This window comes from Petaurus breviceps, unplaced genomic scaffold (assembly GCF_028583685.1).
Source record: "Petaurus breviceps papuanus isolate PSGF00001 unplaced genomic scaffold, PetGlider_PUasm1.0 90601, whole genome shotgun sequence".
Classification (NCBI taxonomy): domain Eukaryota; kingdom Metazoa; phylum Chordata; class Mammalia; order Diprotodontia; family Petauridae; genus Petaurus; species Petaurus breviceps.
The window spans coordinates 2,850,341-2,875,340 of NW_027187282.1; the positions used below are offsets into that span (position 1 = coordinate 2,850,341).

The following is a 25,000-nucleotide window of genomic DNA, read 5'->3' on the forward strand; positions in this document are numbered from 1 at the left end:
CACACACACACACACACACACACACACACACACACACACATACACAAACTAGCTGTGTAACCTTGGGCAAGTCACTTAACCCCAATTGCCCTCCAAAAGGTAAAAAAAAAAGAAGAGACCAGAAGACCACTTGTCATGTCTGTGACTGTGGTCAGACCACTTATCATGTATGTGATTACAGGTCAGAGTAGAGGGTTTCTGAAGCCCTTTCCAACACCAAGTGTCTGTGATTTGGAGAAGTATAGTATAGGCCTGGTAATCCTGTGAGGATCAGTTCTGGTTTGGAGAAGCTTATTGCTAGTTTGGACTAAGAGTGATGCCATTTTGGATCATGGAAAATCTCAAAGACCATCTACTGGGGCAGCCAGGTAGCACAGAGAGTAAGAGCACTGGCTCTGGTGTTGGGATGACCTGGGGATTGAATCCGGGCTCAGACACTTAGCACCCACCCAGAAACACCTGGCTGTGTAACCTTAAGCAAGTTACTTAACCCCAATTGCTTAGGGGCAGCCAGGTGGCTCAGCGAGTAAGAGCACTGGCTCCAGTGTCGGGATGACCTGGATCAAATCCAGGCTCAGATACTCAGCACCACACCCAGAAATAACTGGCCGTGTAACCTTGAGCAAGTTACTTAACCCCGATTGCTTTAAAAAAAACCATCTACTAAGTTACAGGGGAGTAGCGATATCCATTGGTAGGAAAATGGTCCACACCAAGGAATCAGATTGTTGAAATAAAAAATGCTGTTGTTTTCTTGTTTGGGTTTCTTTAGATGATGTCAGACAAGAGGAATGTGCTCCTCTTCTCCATCTTTGATGAGAACCGCAGCTGGTACTTGCCAGAAAATACACAACGTCTCAGCTTGGATGAAGCTGAAGTGCACCCCCAGGATCCTGAGTTCTATGCCTCCAATGTCATGCACAGTAAGCATTGAGATTGGCATCCAACAGGAACTTGTGACATGGCAGTAAAGGGAAAGGGAATGTCTCCATGCAAAGGATTTGACCTTGGACCTCAGGGTTGAGAGGCAGTACCAAAGCCCCTCCTCCTCATCTCTTATTCTCTCCTTTCCTCCAGTATCAAAGGAAAAAGGTGGCCTTCCTTTCTCCTCACCAAGGCCAACCCCTTCATTCCATCTACTCTAATCTCTGAAAGATTACCTCCTGGGGCAGCTAGGTAGCGCTGCAGTGAATAGAGCATCAGACCTGAAGTCAGGAGGACCTGAATTCAAATCTGACCTCAGACACTTAACACGTACTAGCTGTGTGACCTTGGGCAAGTCACTTAACCCCAATTACCCTGCCTTCCCCCCTCCAAAAAACAAAAAAGAAAGAAAGATTGCCTCCACAATCTTTTATCTTTCTCTATCGACTACAATCATACCAGTCTTTCTCAGCCTTAAAAACTCCCACTTGGCCCTACCATCCCTTCAAGCTATATCTCTGTTCCCTTTCACAGCCAAAGTTCTTTTTTTAAAAAGCTGTATATACTCATTATCTATACTTTCTGTCCTCTTAATATCTCTCAACCCCTTTTCAGTCTAGCTTCCAACCTTGTCAGTCAATGGAAACTCCTCTGGCCAAAGTTACCAGTGATTCATCAATTGCTGAATCCAATGGCCTTTCTCAGTTCTCATCCTTCTCAACCTCCTTGCAACATTTGGCACTGTGGATTACTCTGTCCTGAATACTCTCTTCACACTGGGTTTTCATGACACTGTTCTCATTTGGTTCTCCTCCATTTTTGTTTTCCTTGTCAATCTCCTTTGTTGAATCTTCATCCATGATCCACTCCCTAACCATGGGTAAAGTCAGTTGGGCCAATAAACATTTTTTAAATCCATACCATGTTCCCTGCACCCTGTTAAGCACTGGGGATGAAAAAAAAGAGGCAAAAAGCAGTCTCTGCCCTCAAGGAGTTCACAATCCAATGACAGAGACAACAAACAAACAATTATGTACAAAATATAAATAGGAGATAATTAAAAGATGGGAGGTGCTAGAATTAAGAGGGATTGCTAAAGGCTTCCTGTAGAAGATGGGATTTTAGTTGGAACTTAAAAGGAAGCCAGGGAAGACACTGGGCTGAGATGAAGAAGGAGAGCATTCCAGGCATGCAACACAGCTAGTGAAAATGCCTGGAGCCAAGAGATGCATCTTGTTGGAGGAATGAGTATATGTTGAGTAATAAGGTGTAAGAAGACTCGAAAGGTAGAAGGTGGATAGGTTATGAAAAGCTTTGAATGACACACAGAGCATTTTGTATTTGATCCTAGAGGTGATAGGAAGTCACTGGAGTTGACTGAGGAGTGGGGTGACATGGTCAAACCTTCACTTTAGGAAAATCATCTTGGCAGCTAAATAAAGAATAGACTGGAGTAGGGAAAGACTTAGGGCAGGCAGCCCCAAGGCCAACACCAGGATTGTGACAGTATTAAAGAAGTGGGCATATTCTAGATATATACCAAAGCTGAGATAGTCCTTAGCAAGAGATTGGATATGTGGGGGTGAGAAATAGTAAAAATATGAGGATAACACCTAGGTTGTGAGTTTGAGGGATGAGAAGAATGGTGTTGTCCTCAACAGTAATGGGGAAATTGTGGGAGAAGTTAGAGGAAGAAATAATCAGTTTAGTTTTAGACACATTGAGTTTAAGATGAGACATCTTAAAGTCTACTGGACATCCAGGCATTCTGAGATGCCTGAAAAGAAGTTGAAGATGCAAGATCAGCAGGTCCCCACAGAGGTTAGGGAAAAATAGGTAGATGTGAGAATTGCCAATAAAGGGGGCAGCTAGGTGGTGCAGTAGATAGAGCACTGGCCCTGATGTCAGGAGGACCTGAGTTCAAATCTGACACTCAGACATACTAGCTGTGTGACCCTGGACAAGTCACTTAACCCAATTACCTCCAAAAAAATAAGAGAATTACCAATAAAGAGATGATAATTAAATCCATGGGAGATAATGAGATCACCAAGTGAAGTAGTATAGAAGGACAAGAGAAAACACTGGACAGAACCCTGGAGGACACCTACAGTTAGCTGGTGTGATCTGAAGGAGAATTTGGCAAAGGAGACTGAGAAGGAGTGGTCTGATGGGTAGGAAGAGAGCCAGGAGACAGAGGTGTCCTGAAAACCTGGAGATAAGAGAGTATCAAAGAGAAGAGGGTGATCAATAGTGTCAAAGGCTGCAGAGAGACTGAAGAAAATTAAGACTGAGAAAAGAAACACTGGATTTGGCAACTAAGAGATCATTGGTAACTTTGGAGAGAGCAGTTTGGGTGGAATGAAGAGGTCAGAAGATAGATTGTAAGGGGTTAAGAAGAGAGTGACAGGAGAGGAAGTGGAGGCACGTCTTGGCACAAAGGGCAGAAGAGATATAGGACGACAGTTATCAGAGATGGAAGGATGAAGTGTAACTTTTTGGAGTAGATGTGGGCATGTTTGTAGTCAGTAGGGAAGGAGCCAGTAGACAAAGAGAGATTGAAGATGAGTGATAGAGTCAGGAAGAAAGAGGGGGAAATCTGTTGGAGAAGATGGAATAGAATGGGAGCTTCCTTTGCAAGGAGAAGAACCATCTTCCTGTGTGAGATAGACGTGAAGGAAGAAGGCTTCCAAGTGATATGAGATAAGGAAGAGGAGAGAAGAGGGAGCTAATGGAAAATTATCTCAATTTTGGGGGGTAAAATATAAGGCTGAGAGAGGGGGGAGGAGAAGCCATGGGAAAGTTGAAAAAGGATGAAAAAATTTGGAAAAGCTTCTGTGGAGAGTGGGTTAGTGAGTTGATGAGAGGCATAATAGGATTGTGTAGCATCAGTGAGGACCCAGTTGAGATTATATAACATAAATCTATAGTGAACCCAGTCAGTTTCATGTTTTTCTCTACCTTTGTTCAGCAACATGTATGTAGGAATGGAGATGGAAGATAATGAGAGTCATCCAAGGAAGTTTGTCAGTGTGAAATTAGTAAAATTATAAGGGACTCAGGATAGGAGAAGGGCCTAGAGTTGAACCGGTTCACCAAGGGTTAGGCTTAAAAAGGAAAAGAGGAGGGAGGAGCTAGTGAAGAGGAGAGAATGGTAGAGAATTGAGGGGCTGAAGGATTGTAGCTCACAGTATGGACAAAGAGTAGAATTTGGTAAGGGAAGACAGAGGGAGAAGTGGAAAGCCAAGATTGTGGTCAGATAAGGCTGTCCTAAGGCTCTATCCTGGACCCATTTCTCTTCTCTTTATATTCTCTCTGCTGGTCACCTCATAGTTCCCATGGGTTCAGTTATCATCTCTATGCAGCTATCAACAGATCTATGTTTCTAGCCCTGGATTCTCTTCTGAGCCCAGGTCTGCAGCAACAACTGTCTAGTGGATATTTTGAACCAGATGTCCAGTACACTTCTCAAATTCAGTATTTCTGAAATAGAATTCATTATCTTTCCCCCCAAGTCCACCCTTCTTCTGAATTTCCCTAATTTATTTGAGTTCAGTACCATTTGCTGGAGAAGAAAATGGCAAACCACTCTAATATCTTTGCCAAGAAAACCCCAAGGATCATATTAAAATGATAAAAGAGATGAGATTGGAAGATGCTCCCTTCAGGTCAGAAGGGGTCCAATACACTACTGGGGAAGAGTGGAAGACAGCTACAAATAGCTCCAGTATAAATGAAGTGACTGGGCCAAAGCCAGAAGGAAGCTCAGCTGTGGATGTGTCTGGTGATGAAAGGAAAGTGTGATGTTGTAAAGATCAGTATTGCATAGGAACCTGGAATATAATATCTATGAACCAAGGTAAGCTGAATGTGGTCAAATGGGAGCCCAAAAGATGAAAAAAATCAACATCTTGGGTGGCAGTGAATTTAAATGTATAGGAATGGATGAACTTAATTCAGATGATCACTTCATATACTACTACGGACAAGAATACCTTAGAAGAAATGGAATAGCCCTCAAAGTCAATGAAAGGGTGAGAAAAGCAGTACTGGGGTATAATCTTAAAAATGACCAAATTGTATCAGTTCAAATTCAAGGCAAACCATCCAATGTGACAGTAATACAAGTCTGTGCTCCAACCACTGATGCCAAGGAAGCCAAAGTTGGTCAGTTCTATGAAGACCTACAACATCTTCTAGAAATAACACACACACACACACACACACACACACACACACTCGTTTATTACATTCATAATCCCATTCACCATAGGAAATTGGAATGCCAAAGTAGGAAATCAAAAGATAATTAGAATAACAGGCAAGTTTGGACTTGGAGTACAAAATGAGGCAGGGCAGAGTTTTGTCCAGCTAACTCACCAGTCATAACACTTTTTTTTCCCCCGAAGGGCAATTGGGGTTAAGTGACTTGCCCAAGGTCACACAGCTAGTAAGAGTTAAGTGTCTGAGGCCGGATTTGAACTTAGGTCCTCTTGACTCCAAGGCCAGTGCTTCACTGCAGCGCCACCTAGCTGCCCCAGTCATAACACTCTTTTTCAACAAAAGGTTGAAAAACACATGGACATCCCCAGACAAACAATATCACAATCAGATTGATTATATACTTTGCAGCCACAAAAGTAGATAAGTTCTATACTGTCAGTTAAAATAAGACCTAAAGCTGACTGGCTCAGATCATGAGTTTCTTATTGCAAAATTAAGACTTAAATTGAAGAAAGTAGGGAAAACTATCAGACCTTATAGGTATGACCTAAATAACATCCCTTATTAATATGAAGTGGAAGCAATGAATAGATTTAAAGGATTAGATCTGGTAGATGGAGTGCCTGAAGAACTATGGACAGAGGTTTGTAATACTGTGCCTCTTGATGAGGGTAAAAGAAGAGAGTTTAAAAGCTGGGTTGAAGCTTAACATAAAAAAATGCAGATCTTGGCAACTGGTTCCATATTTCCTGGCAAATAGAGGGAGGAGAAATGGAAGCAGTGTCAGATTTTATATTTTGGGGTTTAAAGATCATTGCAGATGGTGACTACAAGCCACAAAATTAAAGGATGCTTGTTCCTAGGAAGGAAAGCTATGACAAATCTGGATAGCATAGCAAAAAGTAAATACATCTGGGCGGCTAGGTGGCGCAGTGAGTAAAGCGCCAGACCCAGAGTTAGGAGGACCCAAGTTTGGCTCCGGCCTCAGACACTTAACACCCACACAAAAAAGCTAGCCGTGTAACCTTGGGCAAGTTACTTAACCCCAATTGCCCTTGAAAAGGCAAAAAAAAAGTAAATACATCACCTTGTGGACAAAGATCTTTATGGTGAAAGCTATGGTTTTTCCAGTAGCGATACATGTCTGTGAGAGCTGGAGTATAAGGAAAGCTGAGAACTGCAGAAATGACCCTTTCAAATTGTAGTGCTGGCGAAGACTTTTGGAAGTCTATTGGTAAGCAAGGTCAAATCAGTCAATACTTAGAGAAATTAATTTCAGGCTGTTCACTGGAAGGTCAAATACTGAAGCTGAAGCTTAAATACATAATGAGAAAACAAGATTCATTGGAAACAACCTGATGTTGGGAAAGAGTGAAGGCAAAAGGAAAAAAGACGGCAGAGGATGAGATGGACAGATGGTGGCATGGAAACCATGAACCTAAACTTAGAGAGATGGTGGAGGATAGAAGGGCCTGGTATGCTATGGTCCATGAGGTCATGAAGAGTCAGACACGACTGAACAACAAAAAATATCCTTCCAGTCAAACAGGCTCTCAGCCTCAATGTTATCTTCAACTTTCCCCTCTCCCCCATACCACAGATATAGTCAGTGCCCTCATCTCCCCTCATCTGGAGACAATTACCTCCTAATTGGTTTTCTTACCCCAAGTTTCTCTTTTACAGTTCATACACACAATTACAATTTTACACATAAAGTTGGGGGTTTTTTGTTGCACAGCTCTGACCATGTCACTCCCCTGCTCAAAAAGTTATAGTGGCTCCTAGTGGCTGCCTTTCAGATTAAAAGAATTCTTCTGGTGGGTATTTAAAGCCCTTTACAACCTGGTTCTGGTTGTATTTATATCACTCCCCTTTAGGCACTCTATGAGCAACTTTCTTTTTTCCATCTCCCATCTCCATGCCTTTGCATCCCTGAAATGTGCTCTTTCTTCACCTTGGCCACTTAGACATTTGAGTTTCCTTCCAAGCTCAACTCAGGTGCCACCACCTACTATATCCCTTCCACATCTTCCCCTCCCCCAAGCAGCTAGGGCTATCCATAATTTTTTATTAATTTTGTAGATGTCCTGTATACCCTTCTAGAGGCCCAGGTCATCTCCCTCAATAGAATGTCAACTTCTAAAGAGTACACACTACATCCTTTTTGTCTCTGAACTACCTCTACCCAGCATGGTGTAAACATACTAGATGTTTGTTTACTAAATGCTTATTTATTGATAGGTTATTGGTGTACATCAAACTCTGTAGAAACCTTCAAATTCTACTAAAATGTTGGCTATTAGTATTCTTGTTGATCTCTGGTCAGATGCTGGGGGCTTGGGGGGTGGGGTCTCTCAAGTCCTGGGAATCAGTCCAAGGGATGTCTCCCTTGGCTCTAGGGCTTTCTCTTGACTGATTTCTATTCTCAAGATCAAGAGCCTCTTCTTCCTTTTTGGTCCCTGAGCCTGCTTGACTCATCGCTTTGCGTGTGAGAATCAGACTGATTCATAACGTGTCTTTTTGTGATAGCACAATTATATCTGTCTAGGAGTGATGGAAGTGCCAATTCACGTTAAGCACTTAATTAATATTTGTTGATTGCTTGCTTGCCACATATTTATCTCTAACAGTCTCCTTACCAGGTTTTATGGATACCGTGGCCCTGAGAAAACTTTTTGGTTTCTGTTGCCTTTTCAGGTATCAACGGCTATGTGTTCAACAACTTACAGCTGACTGCCTGTTTGCACGAGGTGGCCTATTGGCACATACTCAGCGTTGGAGCCCAGACTGATTTCTTGTCTGTCTTCTTTTCTGGCTACACCTTCAAGCACAAGATGGTTTTTGAGGATACGCTCACCCTCTTCCCATTTTCTGGGGATACTGTTTACATGGCCATGGATAACCCGGGTCAGTTACTCAGAATACTTACCACTGGGCACACCAAGGTATCCCTGGGTGTGTCTACACTTGGGCCAATACTAAAATTCAAATCAATGGATTTGGGGAAGTAGCAGTGCCCAATGACCACACCCAAATCAAGCATTGGGTTTCTACCTCTGTGGGAAAAAACAAAGCCTTCCCTCAGAATCTCAGAATGTCAGAACTGGAAACTCCCTGAGAGATCAATTAGTCCAAAGCCCCCTCTTTGCAAATGTGAAAACTGAGACTCAGAAAGTTGAAGTATGCAGAAACTAGAGTACAATCTGTAATCTTAGTTTGTTCATAGAGACCAAAGTCGCTAAGCTTGTCCTACTCAGCCTCAGAGAGTAGAAGTAGGAATGATGGAGGGATGTGTGTGAGTGTGTGTGGTGTGTGTATGTGTGATGTATGTGTATGTGGTGTGTGTGTGTGTGTGTGTGTGTGTGTGTGTGAAACGGCAGATCCATTGTCCATATGGGGCCAAAAAAATGAAGCTAAATGGCAGGCCCCAGGTCAGTTCAGGTCTTATGCCCTGGGGCTTGTCAACACTTACTGGCCATTTTGGCTTTTTCAAATGATGTCACTGAGTTAGTGGAATGGAGTTATCACTTGTTTTTGTTATTTTGGGACCTACTAAGATAGTTGACGGTTCCCCATAGACACCTTATCTTTGTGGGGAGCTGAGTCTGGGCTCTTCAAGTCTCTCTTAATGAAGGGCCAAGCACTTTTGTGTTCTGCTGAGCTGGCAGGCCTTGAGTGTGAGCTCCAGGCCAGACTGGAGGGCTGCCACCTATGGCCCAGTCACAGAAATCCCTTCCCCACCCTGATTGCTGTCACTGGAAGAAAGACTAAGGGAAAGGCAAAGAGGAAGTCCCAAGGAACAAAAAAGAGCTAGCTGTATTCCTAGCTCCCTTTTCTAAACCAGAAGGAGGACAGTCCACCTGCTCCTCAGATGAGGAACATTCCCCCAAGCCTCAGTCAGCCAGTCACCTTAGTTGCCTGTGTTGTCCCAGCAAGGCTCCAGGGGGCTGGTGCCCCTCTGCTGCCACCAGAGGTCTGACTCTCTTATTTTATCTCAGATCAACCAAAGGAGGCCTTGATCTCAATGAAGGTAGTTCATTCTAGTAATCTCCATGAAAGCAAGCTGGAAATCAGGGACATGTCGAGGAGCCATCTTCCCATACACAGCTACTGCTTCTCTCTCCACTTGTTTTTTTGCTTGCAACCACATCTGTTTCTCCTCAAAGAACCTCTGGCACTAACCATGCACTTAATACTCAGCACTCCCTCTAGCAATCTGGAGCTCCTTACAAACCACCCCAAGCTTGAGTGAAAGCCTAGATAGGTTTGCATTTGGGATTTCTATTCTCCTCTCTGATCCCTGGGGAGACAAGGTGGGACAGATAAAGTGGTAAAGGATTCCCTTGACTACTGAGGAGCTGCACCATCTTCCCACCCATCTGGGACATATGCATGGCCATCCATAAGTCAGCGACTTCATAGGGTTGGTGTAAAGATTAAAGGAGAAAAAAGAGGAGAAAGGGTTGTGAGAACATTAAGTTCCACTTTTCTTTCAGGTTCTGTTCTAGTACCTTGAATTGGTTGGGAGTGGGGAGTGGTGAGGAGAACAGTCCTAACTGAGCCCCAGGGAAATTCATTTTGTGAAGGACCACTGTCCTCCAAGGAAAAGGAGTCGTTGAGGGCTACACATAACTGAAAAACGAAATTTGGTTGTCTTGGGGGATTTCATCTTTACTTTTTAAAATTTTTATTTATTTATTTATTTTTAGTTCTCAACATTCACTTCCAGAATATATTGAGTTCCAAATTTTCTCCCCATCTCTCCCCTCTTCCCACCCCAAGGTGGCATGTAATTTAATATAGGTTCTATATATACATTCATATTGGACCCATTTTCATGTTAGTCAGTTGTAAAGTAGAATTAGAACCAATGGGAGAAATCATGAGAAAGAAGAAACAAAAAAAAAAAGAGAGAGATAATGTGCTTCAATCTGCATTCAGACTCCATAGTTCTTTTTCTGGATGTGGATAGCATTTTCCATCATGAGTCTTTTGGAATTGTCTTAGGTCCTTGCATTGCTGAGAAGAGATGAGTCTATCAAAGTTAGTCATCACACAATGTGTCTGTTACTGTGTACAATGTTCTCCTGGTTCTGCTCACTTCACTCAGTATCAGTTCATATAAGTCTTTCCTGGCTTTTCTGAAGTCTGCCTATATATCATCATCATTTCTTATAGCACAATAAAATATTCCATTACATTCTTATACCACAACTTGTTCAGCCATTCCCCAACTGATGGGCATTCCTTCAATTTCCAATTCTTGGCCATCACAAAAAGAGCTGCTATAAATATTTTTGTACATGTGGGTCCTTTTCCCATTTGTATGATCTCTTTGGGATACAAACTTAGAAGTGGTATTGCTGGGTCAAAGGGTATGCACATTTTTACAGCTCTTTGGGCCATCTTTACTTTTGAGGTATAGAAATATATAATTTCATATATATGTGTGTATGTGTGTGTGTGAAATATATAATTTCAATAATTTCAGCTCATATAATCTAAAAATGACAAACAAGAACCAAACTTGTGTTCAATCAATCTAAAAAAGAAACTGGGATAGAGAAAGCCCGGGAGAGAGAACTCTCCTTACCAATGTAGCTAAACACCTCTTCGGCAGTTTCTAGCTCTGGAGAGTGATGAAAAGGGAAGGAACACACCCAGGGTCATGCTGCCTGTATGTGTCAGAGGAGGGACTTGAACTCCAGTTGCTCTGGTTCCAAAGCCAACCTTCTATCCACTAATCCAGCAATATCAAACTCGAATAGAAATGGGTGCCATGAAACCGTAGAGAAGATTCCCTGTGTCAGGGCTGCAACATGACTTAGTTTAAAAATATAATATTATCTCTATTTTATTATTTAATATTAGCTGTTGTATGTATTATGCATTATAAATTATATATAAAGGCAGCTAGGTGGCGCAGTGAGTAGAGCACCTTCCTGGAGATAGCTTCCTAGAGCCCAACTTCCTGAAGTCAGGAGGACTTCAAATCCTGCCTCAGACACTTAACACTGACTAGCTATGTGACCTTGGGCAAGTCACTTAACCCCAATTGTCTTGCATTCCCCCCTCAAAAAAAAAATAATATATAAAATAACACTCTAAAGCATTATGTTATGTTCTGTTAAATATTTCCCTGCTCTGTTTTAATTTGGTTCTGTTGCACTGGGGAGTGTTGGGGGTGGCATGTGCCCTGGGCCATGTTTGACATCTCTGACCTAATCCATACAGATACTTTGAATTTCCTTAAATACAACACATATTCTTAAAATACATTGGAATTCCACATTAAGGCCAGTTTAACAAGAGAAGAGAGAAAGGGGAAGGAAAGAAGAAGGGAAAAGAGAGAAAGCAGGAAAAAGGCAGAAGGGAAAGGGGAGGAACAATGGCAGTACCAAAGGGAGGACACATGATGGGGTCAGGATCTAGAAGAACCATCTCTCCTCAGATACTTCATAGCTGTGTGAGCTTGGCAAGTCAGGTCACCTCTCAGGGTCTCAGTTTCTTCACCTGTAAAATGGGGCTAATTCTTGGAGTGCTTATGTACTAAGTGTTGTAAAACTAAAGTGAGACAGTCTCTGTAAAGTGCTTTGCTGATTTTAGAGCAGTTGGCACCATGCCAACTCTACCTCTCCTGATTCCAGGCCTGCACCTGAGAATGCTGAGGGAAGATACTGGCACGTGACCTCAGAAAAGAGGAAATGCTTGCACAGGCATATGAGAGCAGCATCTTGGGCTGGGCCGGGCTAGTCTGGGCTTCCTAATAAGCTGCTGTTATTCTTCCCTTGTCACCAGGTACCTGGATGCTAGGCTGCCACAACCCTGAATTTAGGAAAAAAGGCATGACAGCCTTGCTGAAGGTCGCAACTTGCACCAGGGATCCTGAGGATTCTCAGGAGTACTATGATGAACTTCCAGCTGACTTGTTGAGGAAAGATAGCTTCCTGGAGCCTAGAAGCTTAAGAAGCATTCCACATCGGCACCCATGCCCCAACAAGCTGCCCTCCCCAAGCACCACAGTATCCAAATCTGAGCTTGTGGAAGTCTACTCCCACCACCAGGAGGAAAGCCAGGTGTCCAAGTCTCAAAAACTGATGCCTGGTGATACACCAGCACTTTCCAAGCATTGTCTGGCTGACCCAGGTCATCCATTCCAACCAGCTCTGGAAGATACCACCTATGAACTTCTTCCTGTAGACCATCTTGCTGGGTCAAGAGAGCAAAGTAGTCAGGACCCAGGCAGGGTGCAAAAGCCAACTGAATCCCTTAGTTTAAATCAAACGTTCCAGCACCATAGGATGGGGTCATTAATTCCACTTATACTGCCTGGGTTCCAACCCAAAAGCAGTAAGCCCACATGGGGGCATTTGCAGGCACCCATCAGAGTAGCCATGAGGAAGGAGGATTCTGAGCTTCCCAGGTCCTCAGAGAACATAACTCTTTCTCCATCCCTTCTATCTTCTAACCTGATTAGGGCAGCAGCCCTGAGAGAGACTACTACACAGATCCCTTTTGTTCAATGGAAAGAGGCAGGGCCCATGTCAAGACATACAGAAACCCTTGGAGGCCCAAAGAGCCCTCCCCTAGATGAGAAAGCTACACCCTTACAGCTGACAGACCCTAGCCCCACTGAGTCCAAGTCAGTGGCTTTAGAAGTGACTTCAAAGGATGAAAAAGTAGTTTTCCTAGAAAGCAAAGTATCTTCCCTGCTGAGGGATGGAGGATTCCAAGAAATGAGTGCTCAAGAAGCCAGAGCAGCTCCTGAAGAAAAGGCCTTCAAAGGCAACATTTCCTTGGTCAGATCAAATATGGTGGCTAGTGACTCTGTAAGCCCTTCCAGGTTCCCTATGGATAGGCCAGTGGTACTGTATGAAAACAGGCCATCAATCAGGAAAAATATTGTGTCAGAGTTTCATGAAATGCCTTCTTGGGGTAACAGCAGCACTCTCCCAGACAGGAAGGTAGCTGCTCCCATGCCCCATCATCTGTCAACTGATGTAATGGCCCTGAGAAAAGAGCTCATGGACCCCCCAAGAAAAATACGCTCAGTCCCATTGGCTACAGACAGTATGAAGGCTGCATCACCTCAACAGGAAGATTCGTCTTTCTTTAGGAAAATGTTGCCACCAGATTTGGTGAACGGTAAAAGGACAAATGAGAGGAAGGACTCCCAGGTCCCTGAGACAGAGATTGCCTTGGAACATATTGTAACAATAGACCCAGCACTTGAGCTTAGGGACAAGAAGAATCCCTTCTCAGAAAAGAACACAGTGGCACCAACAGAGAAGACATTTACAAATGATCCTGACTTCAGAGGAGTGAGAGTGAAGGACGACAGCAAAAATGTGTGGCCTACTCAGTCAGTCACTGTACAGGGAACTTATACCCCAAGACAAAGACCACAGTTTCAAGAAGTAATGGAAAGGAAGGAAACCCCTGACTCAGAGAATACAGCCTCACCTTCATCCTATGCAGTGACCAATAGAAAGAAGCTTCTCAAGGCCCTTTTCTTGTCAAGTATCAAGGAAAATGGTACATTGGAAGAAGGAAATGAAAATACACTAGAGCTAGTCTTGCCAAATTCCCAACTACTGACCAATATGTTAAGTCATCCAACAACAACTGATGCAGGGCTTCAGAAGATTCATTTATTTGCCAGGGAAGAAATGATACTTCAAAAGAATGTGAAGGAAATGAACCCAGAGAGTCATACTTTAGACAATCACAGTGAGCAAAGAGTGGATAGAGACCCCAGTCCAAGTCAGAGGAGCCCTTCCCAGATGGGCCTACTGCTGGAAGAGCTGGAAACAGGGAATGAGCTGGAAGACAAGCCTACGACAATCCAATGGTCAAAAAGAAGGCAGTTTATACTCCAAGGTAACACACTCAAACCAGACTCCAGAGAGGTACAGAAAGCTGCCATTTCCCATCCTCTCTTGTCCTACTGGCCTGTGAGTAGGCAAGGGACCTCAAGGCCAGATGACTCTACATTGTCTTCTCAAAATGTATTTCCATCCCCAAGTCCTACCCAGTTGGTTCTATCCTCTTCTTACACTGACTCTTCTCAACTCCAGTTAACAGACCACATGAACAACCTCAAGGAAAGAAGCCACACAACTCAAGAAGACAGTTGGGCTACACACACAATCAAAGAAAGTGACATTACTTTAGACACCCTCAACTTAGAGCTTTTAGAAGGCCAAGAGGTAGGCAGTGCCCAGAGTGAGATGACCTCTCTCCAAAGATGCCCTGGTAAGCCTGTGCATCATGAAGTCCTGCCTGCCTTAGACACCAGGTCAGAGACACAGGTGACTCCACATTTAAGTATCACTGACCACCCAAATCACTTAGCAGAAGCCATCTCTCTTGGAGCACAGGCAACTACTGAATCTAGTAAAAGGGTGAAGTCAGAGGAAGTGGCCTTAATGAGAGGGGAAGCCAAAGCCTTAGCAAGGCCTTTCCCAAAGGAAATATATCCTTTTTTCTGGGCTAGCCATATTGCCAACCAGATGTTCACAGAAAAAGAATGGAAATCCCAAGATCATCAGTCAGGAGATCAAACTTTTCCCAAAACAGATACTACTCCCCACCTAAACCTACTCAAGAGAAAAGAGAAACTAACAAGTCAGGAGCAAGCTGAGCCCCCTTCCACCTTGGGCCTCAATTCTTCTGAGAGCCCTCAACAGCCATTTGCCTTGAATTTCCTTCCAAGGGAAACAGTCCTGACTTCTGTCCAGTCAGAGACAGAAAAAGATAATTATGATGACAGCAGCGTAGAAATTCAAGTGGAAGATTTTGATATCTATGAAGATAGTGAGAGCCAGGGGCCTCGTGGTTTCCAGAAACGGACTCGCCACTACTTCATTGCTGCTCAAGAAAAAATCTGGGACTATGGGCTCAACAAGTCTCCCCATTTCCTAGGAGGCCGGTAAGGTTCCCAGAATGTTATTATAAAACCCATTTGGTTTTCCCCTTGTTCTGCTAGTGGGGTTTTTGACCAGGCTGAGCTTTGGTTGAGGACTCTTCTGACTCAGAAGTAAGAATTTGGGTATTTTGGTGCTCACCAGGGAACTAAGTAAGACAGGGACTTAAAACAAGTGAGGGTGGGTTTGACTGCATAAAACTTAAAAGCTTCTGTACAAACAAAATTAATGCAAGAAAGGGAAGTGGTCAAATGGGAAAAAAGAAACTTTATATCAAATTTCTCCAAAGAGAGTTTTATATCCAAAATCTACAATCAATACACACATATGCAACATGTAATACACCTATAAATATCCAAAGGGGTAGCTAGGTGGTACAGTGAATAGAATACTGACCCTGGAGTCAGGAGGACCTGAGTTCAAATCCAGCCTCAGACACTTACTAGCTGTGTGACCTTGGGCAAGTCACTTAAATTGCCCTGCCTTCCCCCCTGAAAAAAAGGGTAAATATCCATAACATATATATTATGTATATATCCACAACATGCCCACACACAGATAACCCAAAGTCATTCTTGAAGAGATAAGTGGTCAAAGGATATGAACAAACAATTCTCGAAAGAAGAATTGAAAACTATTAACAACTATATGAAAGAATGCCCCAAATAACTAATAAGAGAAATGCAAATCAAAACAATCCTGAAATTCTACCTTATACTCAGCAAATAGGCAAAGATGACAAAAGATGACAATAGTTAATACTGGAGAGGCTGTGGGTTAATAGGCACACTAATGCTGTGAATCAGTACAACCATTCTGCAAAGCAATTTGGAATCATGTAAACAAAGTAACTAAAATGTCCATACCCTTTGACCCAGAGATTCCACAATTAGAAACCAAGGAGTAAAAAGAAAGGTTATCTAGCAAACTGGTAGCAAAGAACTGAAAAGTAGATATTGACTGAAGAAGGGCTGAACAAACCATGGTGCTGGGATGGTATTGGAAGATTACTGGGCTGTGAGAAATAACAAATACGATGAAGTGCTGAACATAGTGAAGCATGAAGCAGAGCCAGGAAAACAATATGGACCATGATGACAGCAATGGAAATGGAAAGAATCACCACAGAATGATCAGCACAGAATGTTGGGAAATTCAAAGAGCAAGCCAGGCCTCAAATAAGAGACATGACAAGGCACCTGTTTCCACTCTTCTGCTGAGGTTGAGAGGGGTGGGGGTTCACAGGTGTGGAATACTGCATATTGCAAATGTCAGATTTTTTTCAAAGATCAATTTTGCTGATTTTTTCTTTATCTTTTCTTTCTTTTTGCTTTTTAAAAGATGTGTTATAAGGGATGGCTCTCTGGGGTTGGGGAGGAATGAGGAGGAGAAAATTTAGGCAATATAAAAACAAAAGATAGCAGTAACTTTTAAAATTTTGAAAATTAAAAAATAATTAAAAGAAGTGAGGGTAGAAGTGAGTAATTAAGGCAGAGGGCTGCAAATGTATTCGTTTCATTCTACCTCCCAGCTATGGGATGGTGGAGATCTGAACTAACAGTACTTTGTATGAGAATGGCATAGGTGGCTAAGCCAACAGTAATAATGGGTACCAAGAAAGCTAATGTGATTTTAGGTTGCATTAAGAAAGACATGGAGGGGCAGCTAGGTGGTGCACCAGCCCTGGAGTCAGGAGGACCTGAGTTCATATCTGGTCTCAGACACTTAAGACTTATTAGTTGTGTGACCTTGGGCAAATCACTTAACCTCAATTGCTCTGCCTTCTCCCCCATCAAAAAAAAAAAAAGAAAGGCATGGGGTCCAATTCGAGACAGGTGTCTTCTGTCATGTCAGCCCACATCTGGATGATTGTGGTCAGTTCTGGGCACCACGTTTAGAGAGGACATGAGAGTGTCCAGAGGAGGCAATCAAGATGGTAGTGGTATTTGGGTCCATGCCATACAAAGATCGGTTGAAGGAATTAGGATTATTTACCCTGAAAAAGAGATGATTCTGCCTTCAACTATCTTATCTGTCATGTGAGCAAGAGATTAACCTTGTTCTGCAGGGCCCCAAAAGATAGAACTAGAAATAGGGAGGAAGAGAAAGATTCAGATCTTAGCGCAACATAAGGGAGAAGTGTCAAAGGACTGGAGCTGGGCAAACATCCCAATTGAAAAAAAACCAATAGGCCTATGACCTTGACTTTGATTCCAGGCCAAATACTAGAATGTATCACTAAGAGAGAGATTACAAGCATTTGAAAAAGGAAGTGTCACTAAGACAAATATGACCAGAACAGGTAATGTCAGATTTAGTCCATTTCCTTTTTTTTTTTTTTTGGAGGCAATGAGGGTTAAGTTACTTGCCCAGGGTCACACAACTAGTAAGTGTCTGTGGCCGGATTTGAACTCCAGTCCTCCTGACTCCAGGCTGGCACTCTATCCACTGAGTTATTCATCTGCCCCTCCATTTCCATTTGTGACTGGGAGATCAGGTGAATGCTGGAGATTTGGCATACCTGCTTTGAAGCAAGGCATTTGAACAAATGGCTTGAAAGCTGTCATCCAACACCTAGCCCAGGTCCTCACATGGAACAGCATTTGAGAAATATCATTGAATTGAACTGAGTTAAAATGTATGACCAGAAGAGGAAGTAATGAGGAGCAGCCGCTGGACAGCCTGAGAGCTACACCAGCACCCTTTGGTATAGTTAAGGACCCAGAGGAAGGCAGACCTCCAGTGCACTTCGGAGAGCCACTGTGAGATAAGGGAGAGTGAAATGGCCTGCTATCTGGACCCTGGAGAGAATGACCAAGTGAATGACATTAACGCTCTGTGTAAGTATTGAAACAAGGAAAAAGATGGTCCCACTCATCCTCTGCCCTGTCCGGCCACTCACAGACTGTTCTGTTAAGTCAACGCTGGGACAGTTTAGGAAGTACATTGATAAGCCAGCCAGCAGCCAGAGAGTGAACAGGATGGTGGAAGGCTTCACAATGAATTTTTTTTTAATTTCTCCTTGGGATTCCTGAGGTTTGGCTGCAAGTTTTATTCAGATTATAACTATTCCTAAACCTCTTCACTTTTACAGGTCGGGAGGCTCAGAGACAATTAACCTTCCACCCCCATCCCCACCTCCCACCCCTCCACAAGGGGCAGCACTCCAAATACCACACCCAAATCCATACCATTGTAACATATAGCAAACATGGGGTCAAAGGCTGTTATACAACCAGGAAAGAAGGTGAACTAGCTACGTTCCCCAAATAAAAGATACTAACTGGACAGCTGGGATATGTGCTGATTCCCAGGAAATATGAAACAGCCCAGGAGAAAGCTTCTAGGTGGTCGCATCCTCAATGGAAGGCCCTGAACAAAGAATTGCTTCGACCTGTACCATACGCATCAACTCTCCAGATCTCCTGTAGCTTTTCAGTGGAGTCAGTTGGTTATTTTTTCCTACTAGAAGGGACAGCGGTGTGGGAATTACTTAGGACAAGAAATCACTATGTGTATAGTGCCAGCATGTGGGCCTCTGCTACTACAAGGCTCATTCCGAATGTCTGCCCTTGACCAGAGAATGTCAGACTGAGCTGGTAGCCTCGTCCTTAGGTGGTTCTCTGTCAGGGGAATGCAGGATTTGGGGCTATCCACATGTGTTTCCATACCTTTTTTGTTATGCCTTTAGTTTTGTGGTTTTGAAGAATGGAGAGTATTCAAAAGTGTACTGGTAAATGTTTAACAACAGGCTCTCCAGGGAGAAAAAGTATGTACTATGTGTGTATGTACACACATAGACACTCACATAACACACTTTTAAATTCAATCTGCCTTTTTAACATTTTTTTCTATCACTTTCTTAAGTCTAAACAATCAACAATAAATCAGGCCCTGATTTATAGCATTTGCTGATTTCTGAGGTATAAATGCTGACACTGAAAACTTAACAATCAGCTCTTGAGCCAGTTTGAGCTAGCTCCAGCACATCTCTGAAAGAAATGAGCAAAAGTTCTTGCTCTTAAAGAGTACACTTTAATGACTGCTACAGATACATCTTTAAATTCAATTTTATTTTCAGTTCCAGATTCTCTCCCTTCTACTTCCCCTTCCCTTCCAATGAGAAGGCAAGAAAAACAAAATTACAAATATACATAGTCAAGTCAAAAGATTCGTGCATTCTCCCACCCTCCAACCACCCAAAAAAAGAAAAGAAATTAGGCAGGAAGACCTGAGTTCAAATCCACCCTGAAATATTTACTAGTTGTTGGACCTTGGGAAAATTACCTCACCTCTGTTTGCTTTGATTTTCTCAACTGTGCAAATTAGCACAAAAGTATCTTCTACAACCAAAGAAGGTGATTTGTTTCTCATTTCCCTGTGCAGAAATGAAACTTTAAGGTTTACAGATACTTTCTCATTTTGTCAAGTAAACCACTTCCAATTTCCAACACAAGTTTGAAGATGCTTTGTCTGTTTTAATTCCTTGTAGGTGACTTGCTTCTAATTTATCTGCACAAATAAATCCTGCCCAATCATCCAAGAAGACCACAATTGTCCACTCTCAAAATGATATTTTAAAAATTTCCAAATTATTTACTATTTTGATTTTCACAAGTCTCTTTCTTTCTTTTCAAGCTGGAAAAGAAAAGGAAAACCTGGACTAGACAGTTTTTAAGCTCCAACTGCAAAGCTACTTGCTTTTTCCCCCCTTTGCTTTTGGAATCACTGGAAACAAAGACTTTAAAATGGTGGCAGTCCCATTTAGGATGGAACATTCTCTAATTACTGAGATCACCTTCTTGTCTTACAAGATAGCAACATTTCTTTTCTTTTTTCACTCTCTAGGGAAGGGAGAGAGTGATAGAGGGGGTCTGGGTTCTGTTTACACGCAAATTTCACAACCACTTTGAACAGTCCTAGGTTACTGCACTACCAAAACCCATTAAACTATTTTAACAATTTGAACACAACATATTCAAAAGCATTCAAATCACAATCCTATAATAATTTGAAAATAAATATTACATAGACCACACTTCAGTCACAAATCTAGTCTTGAATCAATTTGCAATGTCATAAATTTCTGCAAATGGGTAAAGGATCTCTTTCACCCCTTCCTCATCCCCTCTCCTCCCAACTTGGCCAAAATTGGGAACATGGAGATGACACCATATGCTTGGAAAGCTTTGAAACTTTGAACAAAGTCGTTACTCTTTTTGCCCCTTTTCCTTTTGCTGACCAGGCCACAGGAAAGGGTGAGTTTAGATCACAGACAGCACTAACACAACATACACCAATATTGGTGGTGTGAGAGAAACAGGGGCCTCTAATCTGCATGTAAGGATCTTTGATGACAATATGTTGACTTATATTTCAGATGTAATATTATCACTGTTGTACTATATTTTTATTTATTTTGTTAAATATTTCCCAATGACACTTTAACATGGTTCAGGCCTCACTGGGGGGCCCCCATAGCAGCATATTTGATACTGCTGGGCAATGTTGCATAAAGCAAAACATAACACTCCTCAATCTGAAACATTTTTTTGAAGGGGGAAGGCAAGGCAATTGGGATTAAGTGACTTGCTCAAGGTCACACAGTTAAGTGTCAAAGGTCACATTTGAACTCAGGTTCCCCTGACTCAAGGGCCAGTGTTCCATTCACTTCACCACCTAGCTGCCCCAACACTGCTCAATCTTAAGGAAGACCTGCAGGGCATGGGAGTACAGGAGGGAGAAGGAGACTTTCTGGACTGTAGGTAGAGGCTGGGGACAGAGGGTTTTCAGGATCCTTCAAAGTTGCAGGCATTTCCTGCCTGCTCTTAGCTTTTTCTTTCTCCAGAGAATCTTTTAACTGAGCCATAATATACTTCTTCTTTTTGATTTCTTCTTCCCCAAGATACCAATAGTCCATCTGCCTCGGATGGGAAACTTCCATAAACTCTCAAAAATAGATTAATATGTCAGAATCAAAACTGCTGTTGTCTGGCCATTGCTGACTAGGATTTTTATGAGCATATCCATTTAAAATGTGGCAGAGGGCCACTTAACCCTAAGTTTTAGGGATAGATCTGGAAGTTTCCCAGAGAAATTTTGGCCATATTGGTCAAAGGGTACCCAGAATATTTATTTGGTTGGCTAACCATGTTTCAGTCTCTCCTCTGGTTGAATTGAGCTTCCCTATCCTTTCGAGCCTCTGGAGGAAGTTCTTATCCTCTTGAAGAGCAGAGTCTGTCTTCCAACTCAGAAACCAGACAGGCATCTCATAACTAGACAGATCTCTTGTTTAGTAGCCTGGGAAATAACAAATAGTAGGATACAAGGTTCAGATTTCTCATAGTTCTAGCCCAGATGGCCACAAAGAGAAGAAAGGAGGCTGTCCCCCTGGAGCATGGGGTTTCTTCTGGGTTACGGCAAGCTACTTGTCTGGGAATAGTTGCACTTGCCCAAGTCAAATAGCCCTAGTTCTGGACAACTAACAGTTCCTAATTAAGACCATAATAAGCACAAGAATTCTGTGAAAATGAGCCAGAGAGAGGTAATTCCTGCCAACACCTATGACAGCAAGGCTTCTATATAGGAAATAGACCAAAGGGCCCAGTCTTTACCAAAAACTGGCCAGGAACTACTGTGTTAGGAACACAAACACAATTGATACCAAAATCTGGGTATCAAAAGAAGTTTATTGAAGAAAAATTCAGAGGAACTGAACACCCCTGGCCAGAAGTAGACTCTGACCTTCTTTAGGAAGGAGGAGTGGGGGATACAAAAGTGAGGAAAGCTTTATACCATTCGTCCAGTGTAGACACTCCCTTCAGAGAACAGATTGGCTTGTTCTCTTCAGGATTTCAATTTTTCCATGTGCCGTTTACATATTTCTCCTAGATGTATACAAGCACGACCCCCTCCCTTGGTCATGCATCCCATATTCTGCTAATGAGGCTCTAATTTCATGAAGGGGACATGTCAGATAATATACATGAGGTTTATTAAGCAAGTGCAGTAGTAATTTTGGAATATTTGGTTATTGACTTCTACCAGCTCAAACCAGATCAGTGCTTATCTGAGTCTGAAGGTCCTTCAAGGTCTTTGTCTGCCTTCTGATTGGTCAGGTCCACCTGCTGCCTGCTGACTCCCTTCATCTTACTTTAGTTATGTCTAGCAATTCTATAGAAGCTTAACCTCCCTACTGTTTCTCACAATTTATTGTCAATAGCTTTACTTCAGTAATTTTAGCAGTTCTGTGGAAACTTAACCCTTTGCTATCTCTCACAACTGTCTTAAAAAGCAGCCTAATTTCTAAGAGTTATATTCTTTTTTTTGTTAAAGCAATTGGGGTTAAGTAACTTGCTCAAGGTTACACGGCCAGTTATTTCTGGGTGTGGTGCTAAGTATCTGAGCCCAGATTTGATCCAGGTCATCCCGACACTGGAGCCGGTGCTCTTACTCGCTGAGCCACCTGGCCGCCCCTTAAGAGTTATATTCTAGCCAGCCTCACACAATATAAAGAATTTGAGGAAAATGACTTATTTTTTTTTATTTTTCTCCCATACCCTTTCTACTTTTCCAGTGGATCTCTATGCCCCAGTGCCTGTATATCTTATTTCCCAATTACATGTAAAATAGTATTAATAATAGTATATATATATTTGAATATTTGATTTTAAAACTTTGAATTCCAGATTCATTTCCTTCCTCCCTTGTCACCCACCCTTACTAGGAAGATAAGCAGTTCAGTACAGGTTGTACGTGTGTGGCTAATGCAAAACATTAACATAGTAGATATATTGTAAAAGATTGACTATATTTCCCTCCCTCCTATCCCACCTCCCACTTGTTCTATTCTCTGCTTTGATCCCATCCCTTTTCAAAAGTGGGTGCTTCCAACTTCCCTCCCCCCCAGCCTGCCCTCCCTTCCATCATCCCCCCTCTCATCCCCTTCCCCCCCCCTACTCTCCTGGAGGGTGAGATACCCTATTTAGTGTGTATTTCATTCCCTCCTCAAGCCAAATTCAATGGGAATAAGGTTGACCCATTCCCTTTTGCCTTCCTATTCTTCCTCTCCATTGTAACTATTTTCCCTTGCCTCTTCTATATGAGATAGTTTACCCCATTCTGTCTCTCCCCATCTCCTCTCATTGTTTTCCTCCCTCACCTCTTAATTTCACCTTGTAAGTATCATCCCTTCCTGTTAAATTGGTCCTGTGCCCTCTATCTATGTATACCTGTACACATATATACACATTCATATATGTATTCACATGCCCATATACCCTCATATATAGACATATATATTTCTATTCCCTTCAACTACTGAGAAAAGTTTCATAAATTACAATTATTGTTTTTCCATGTAGGAATGTTAATAGTTCAACTGTGATAAGTTCCTTATGATTTCTTTTCCCTGTTTATCTTCTCATGCTTCTCTTGCTTCTTGTATCTGAATGTCAAATTTTCTATTCAACTCTATTTTTTTCAGCAAAGAATGCTTGAAAGTCCTCTATTCCACTGAATGACCATATTTTCCCCTGAAACATGATACTCAGTTTTGCTGTGTAGGTGACTCTTGGTTTTAATCCCAGCTCCTTTGCCCTCCGGAATATCATATTCCAAGGCCTTCGATCCCTCAGTGTAGAAGCTGCCAGATCCTGGGTTATCCTGATTGTGTTTCCACAATATTCAAATTGTTTCTTCCTGGCTGCTTGTAATATTCTCTCCTTAATCTGGGAATTCTGGAACCTGGCTATAATATTCCTAGGAGTTTTCTTTTGGGGATCTTTTTCAGGAGGTGATCAGTGGATTCTTTTAGCCTCTATTTTGCCCTCTGGTTCTAAAACATCAGGGCAGTTTTCTTTGAGAACTTCCTGGAGGATGATTTCTGGGTTCTTTCCCTGATCATGGCTTTCAGGTAGACCAATAATTTTTAAATTATCTCTCCTGGATCTATTTTCCAGGTCAGTGGTTTTTCCCATGAGATATTTCACATTGCCTTCTATTCTTTCATTTGTTTGGATCTGTTTAACAGCATCTTGATTTCTCATCAAGTCATTAGCTTCCATTTGCCCCAATCTAATTCTGAAGCCATGATTCTCTTCATTGAGCTTTTGAGATTCTTTCTCCATCTGGCAAATTCGGCTTTTTAAGGCATTCTTCTCCTCATTGCCTTTTTGAGCCTCCTTTGCTTTTGAGTTAGTCTATTTTTTAAGGTATTATTTTCCTCAGTCAGGCTGTTGACTCTCATTTCATCATTTTCTTGCATTGTTCTCATTTCTCTTCCCAATTTTTCCTCCACTTCTCTTATCTGCTTCTTAAGGTCCTCTAAGGCCTGTAACCAGCATATATTTTCCTTTGTAGCTTTTGGTGCAGGAGTTCTGACTTCACTGTTTTCCTCCTGTTCCATGCTTTGCTCCTTTTTGTCCCCAAAATAGGAGTGTGATGTTGGAATCTTCTGTCTGCTTTGTTTCCTTTGCCTGGTCATGTCTCCCCTCAGTCACTTGACCCTTGGGCTTTTTGCCACAGTAGGACTCTGCCACAAGACAGGGGAGCTTTCATCCCAAATGCTGGGGTTTTCTCAGCTGTCAGAGGTATTAGATGGGTGCCTCTCTGAGGTCTCCACACACTCTGGAAAGCTGGACACACACGTCAGGACCTCCACCCTAGACTGCAATCCAGATCCAAGTAGGTTAAAGCAAGAGCGATTACCCCTCAGACTGGTGCTTGGTCCCCCTACACTCTGCAGGCCAGGAGCTGAAGCTGCCATGTGGAGCTGGCTGGCTGTGCCAGCGTCTCAGTGGCTTCTCGCCCGGGGGGCAAAAGCCACATGCTCCCACTTACTGGGTCCCAAAGTCCAGACTGCACTGATCTCTCACTTTGTCCTTTGAATCTATGTGTTGATAAATCTGGAAATGGCCACAGCTGCT

At 42.5% G+C, this 25,000-nt stretch overlaps 1 protein-coding gene across 1 annotated transcript in view; it reads left to right on the plus strand.

Moving 5' to 3' along the window:
- Positions 1-25,000, plus strand: part of F8 (coagulation factor VIII) — a 138,409-nt gene that overhangs the window by 77,961 nt on the left and 35,448 nt on the right. Inside the window, exons 12-14 of the mRNA XM_069063748.1 lie at positions 773-923; positions 7,846-8,055; positions 11,947-15,079. Coding sequence (XP_068919849.1) covers positions 773-923; positions 7,846-8,055; positions 11,947-15,079 — 3,494 coding nt within the window. The remainder of the gene's footprint in view (positions 1-772; positions 924-7,845; positions 8,056-11,946; positions 15,080-25,000) is intronic.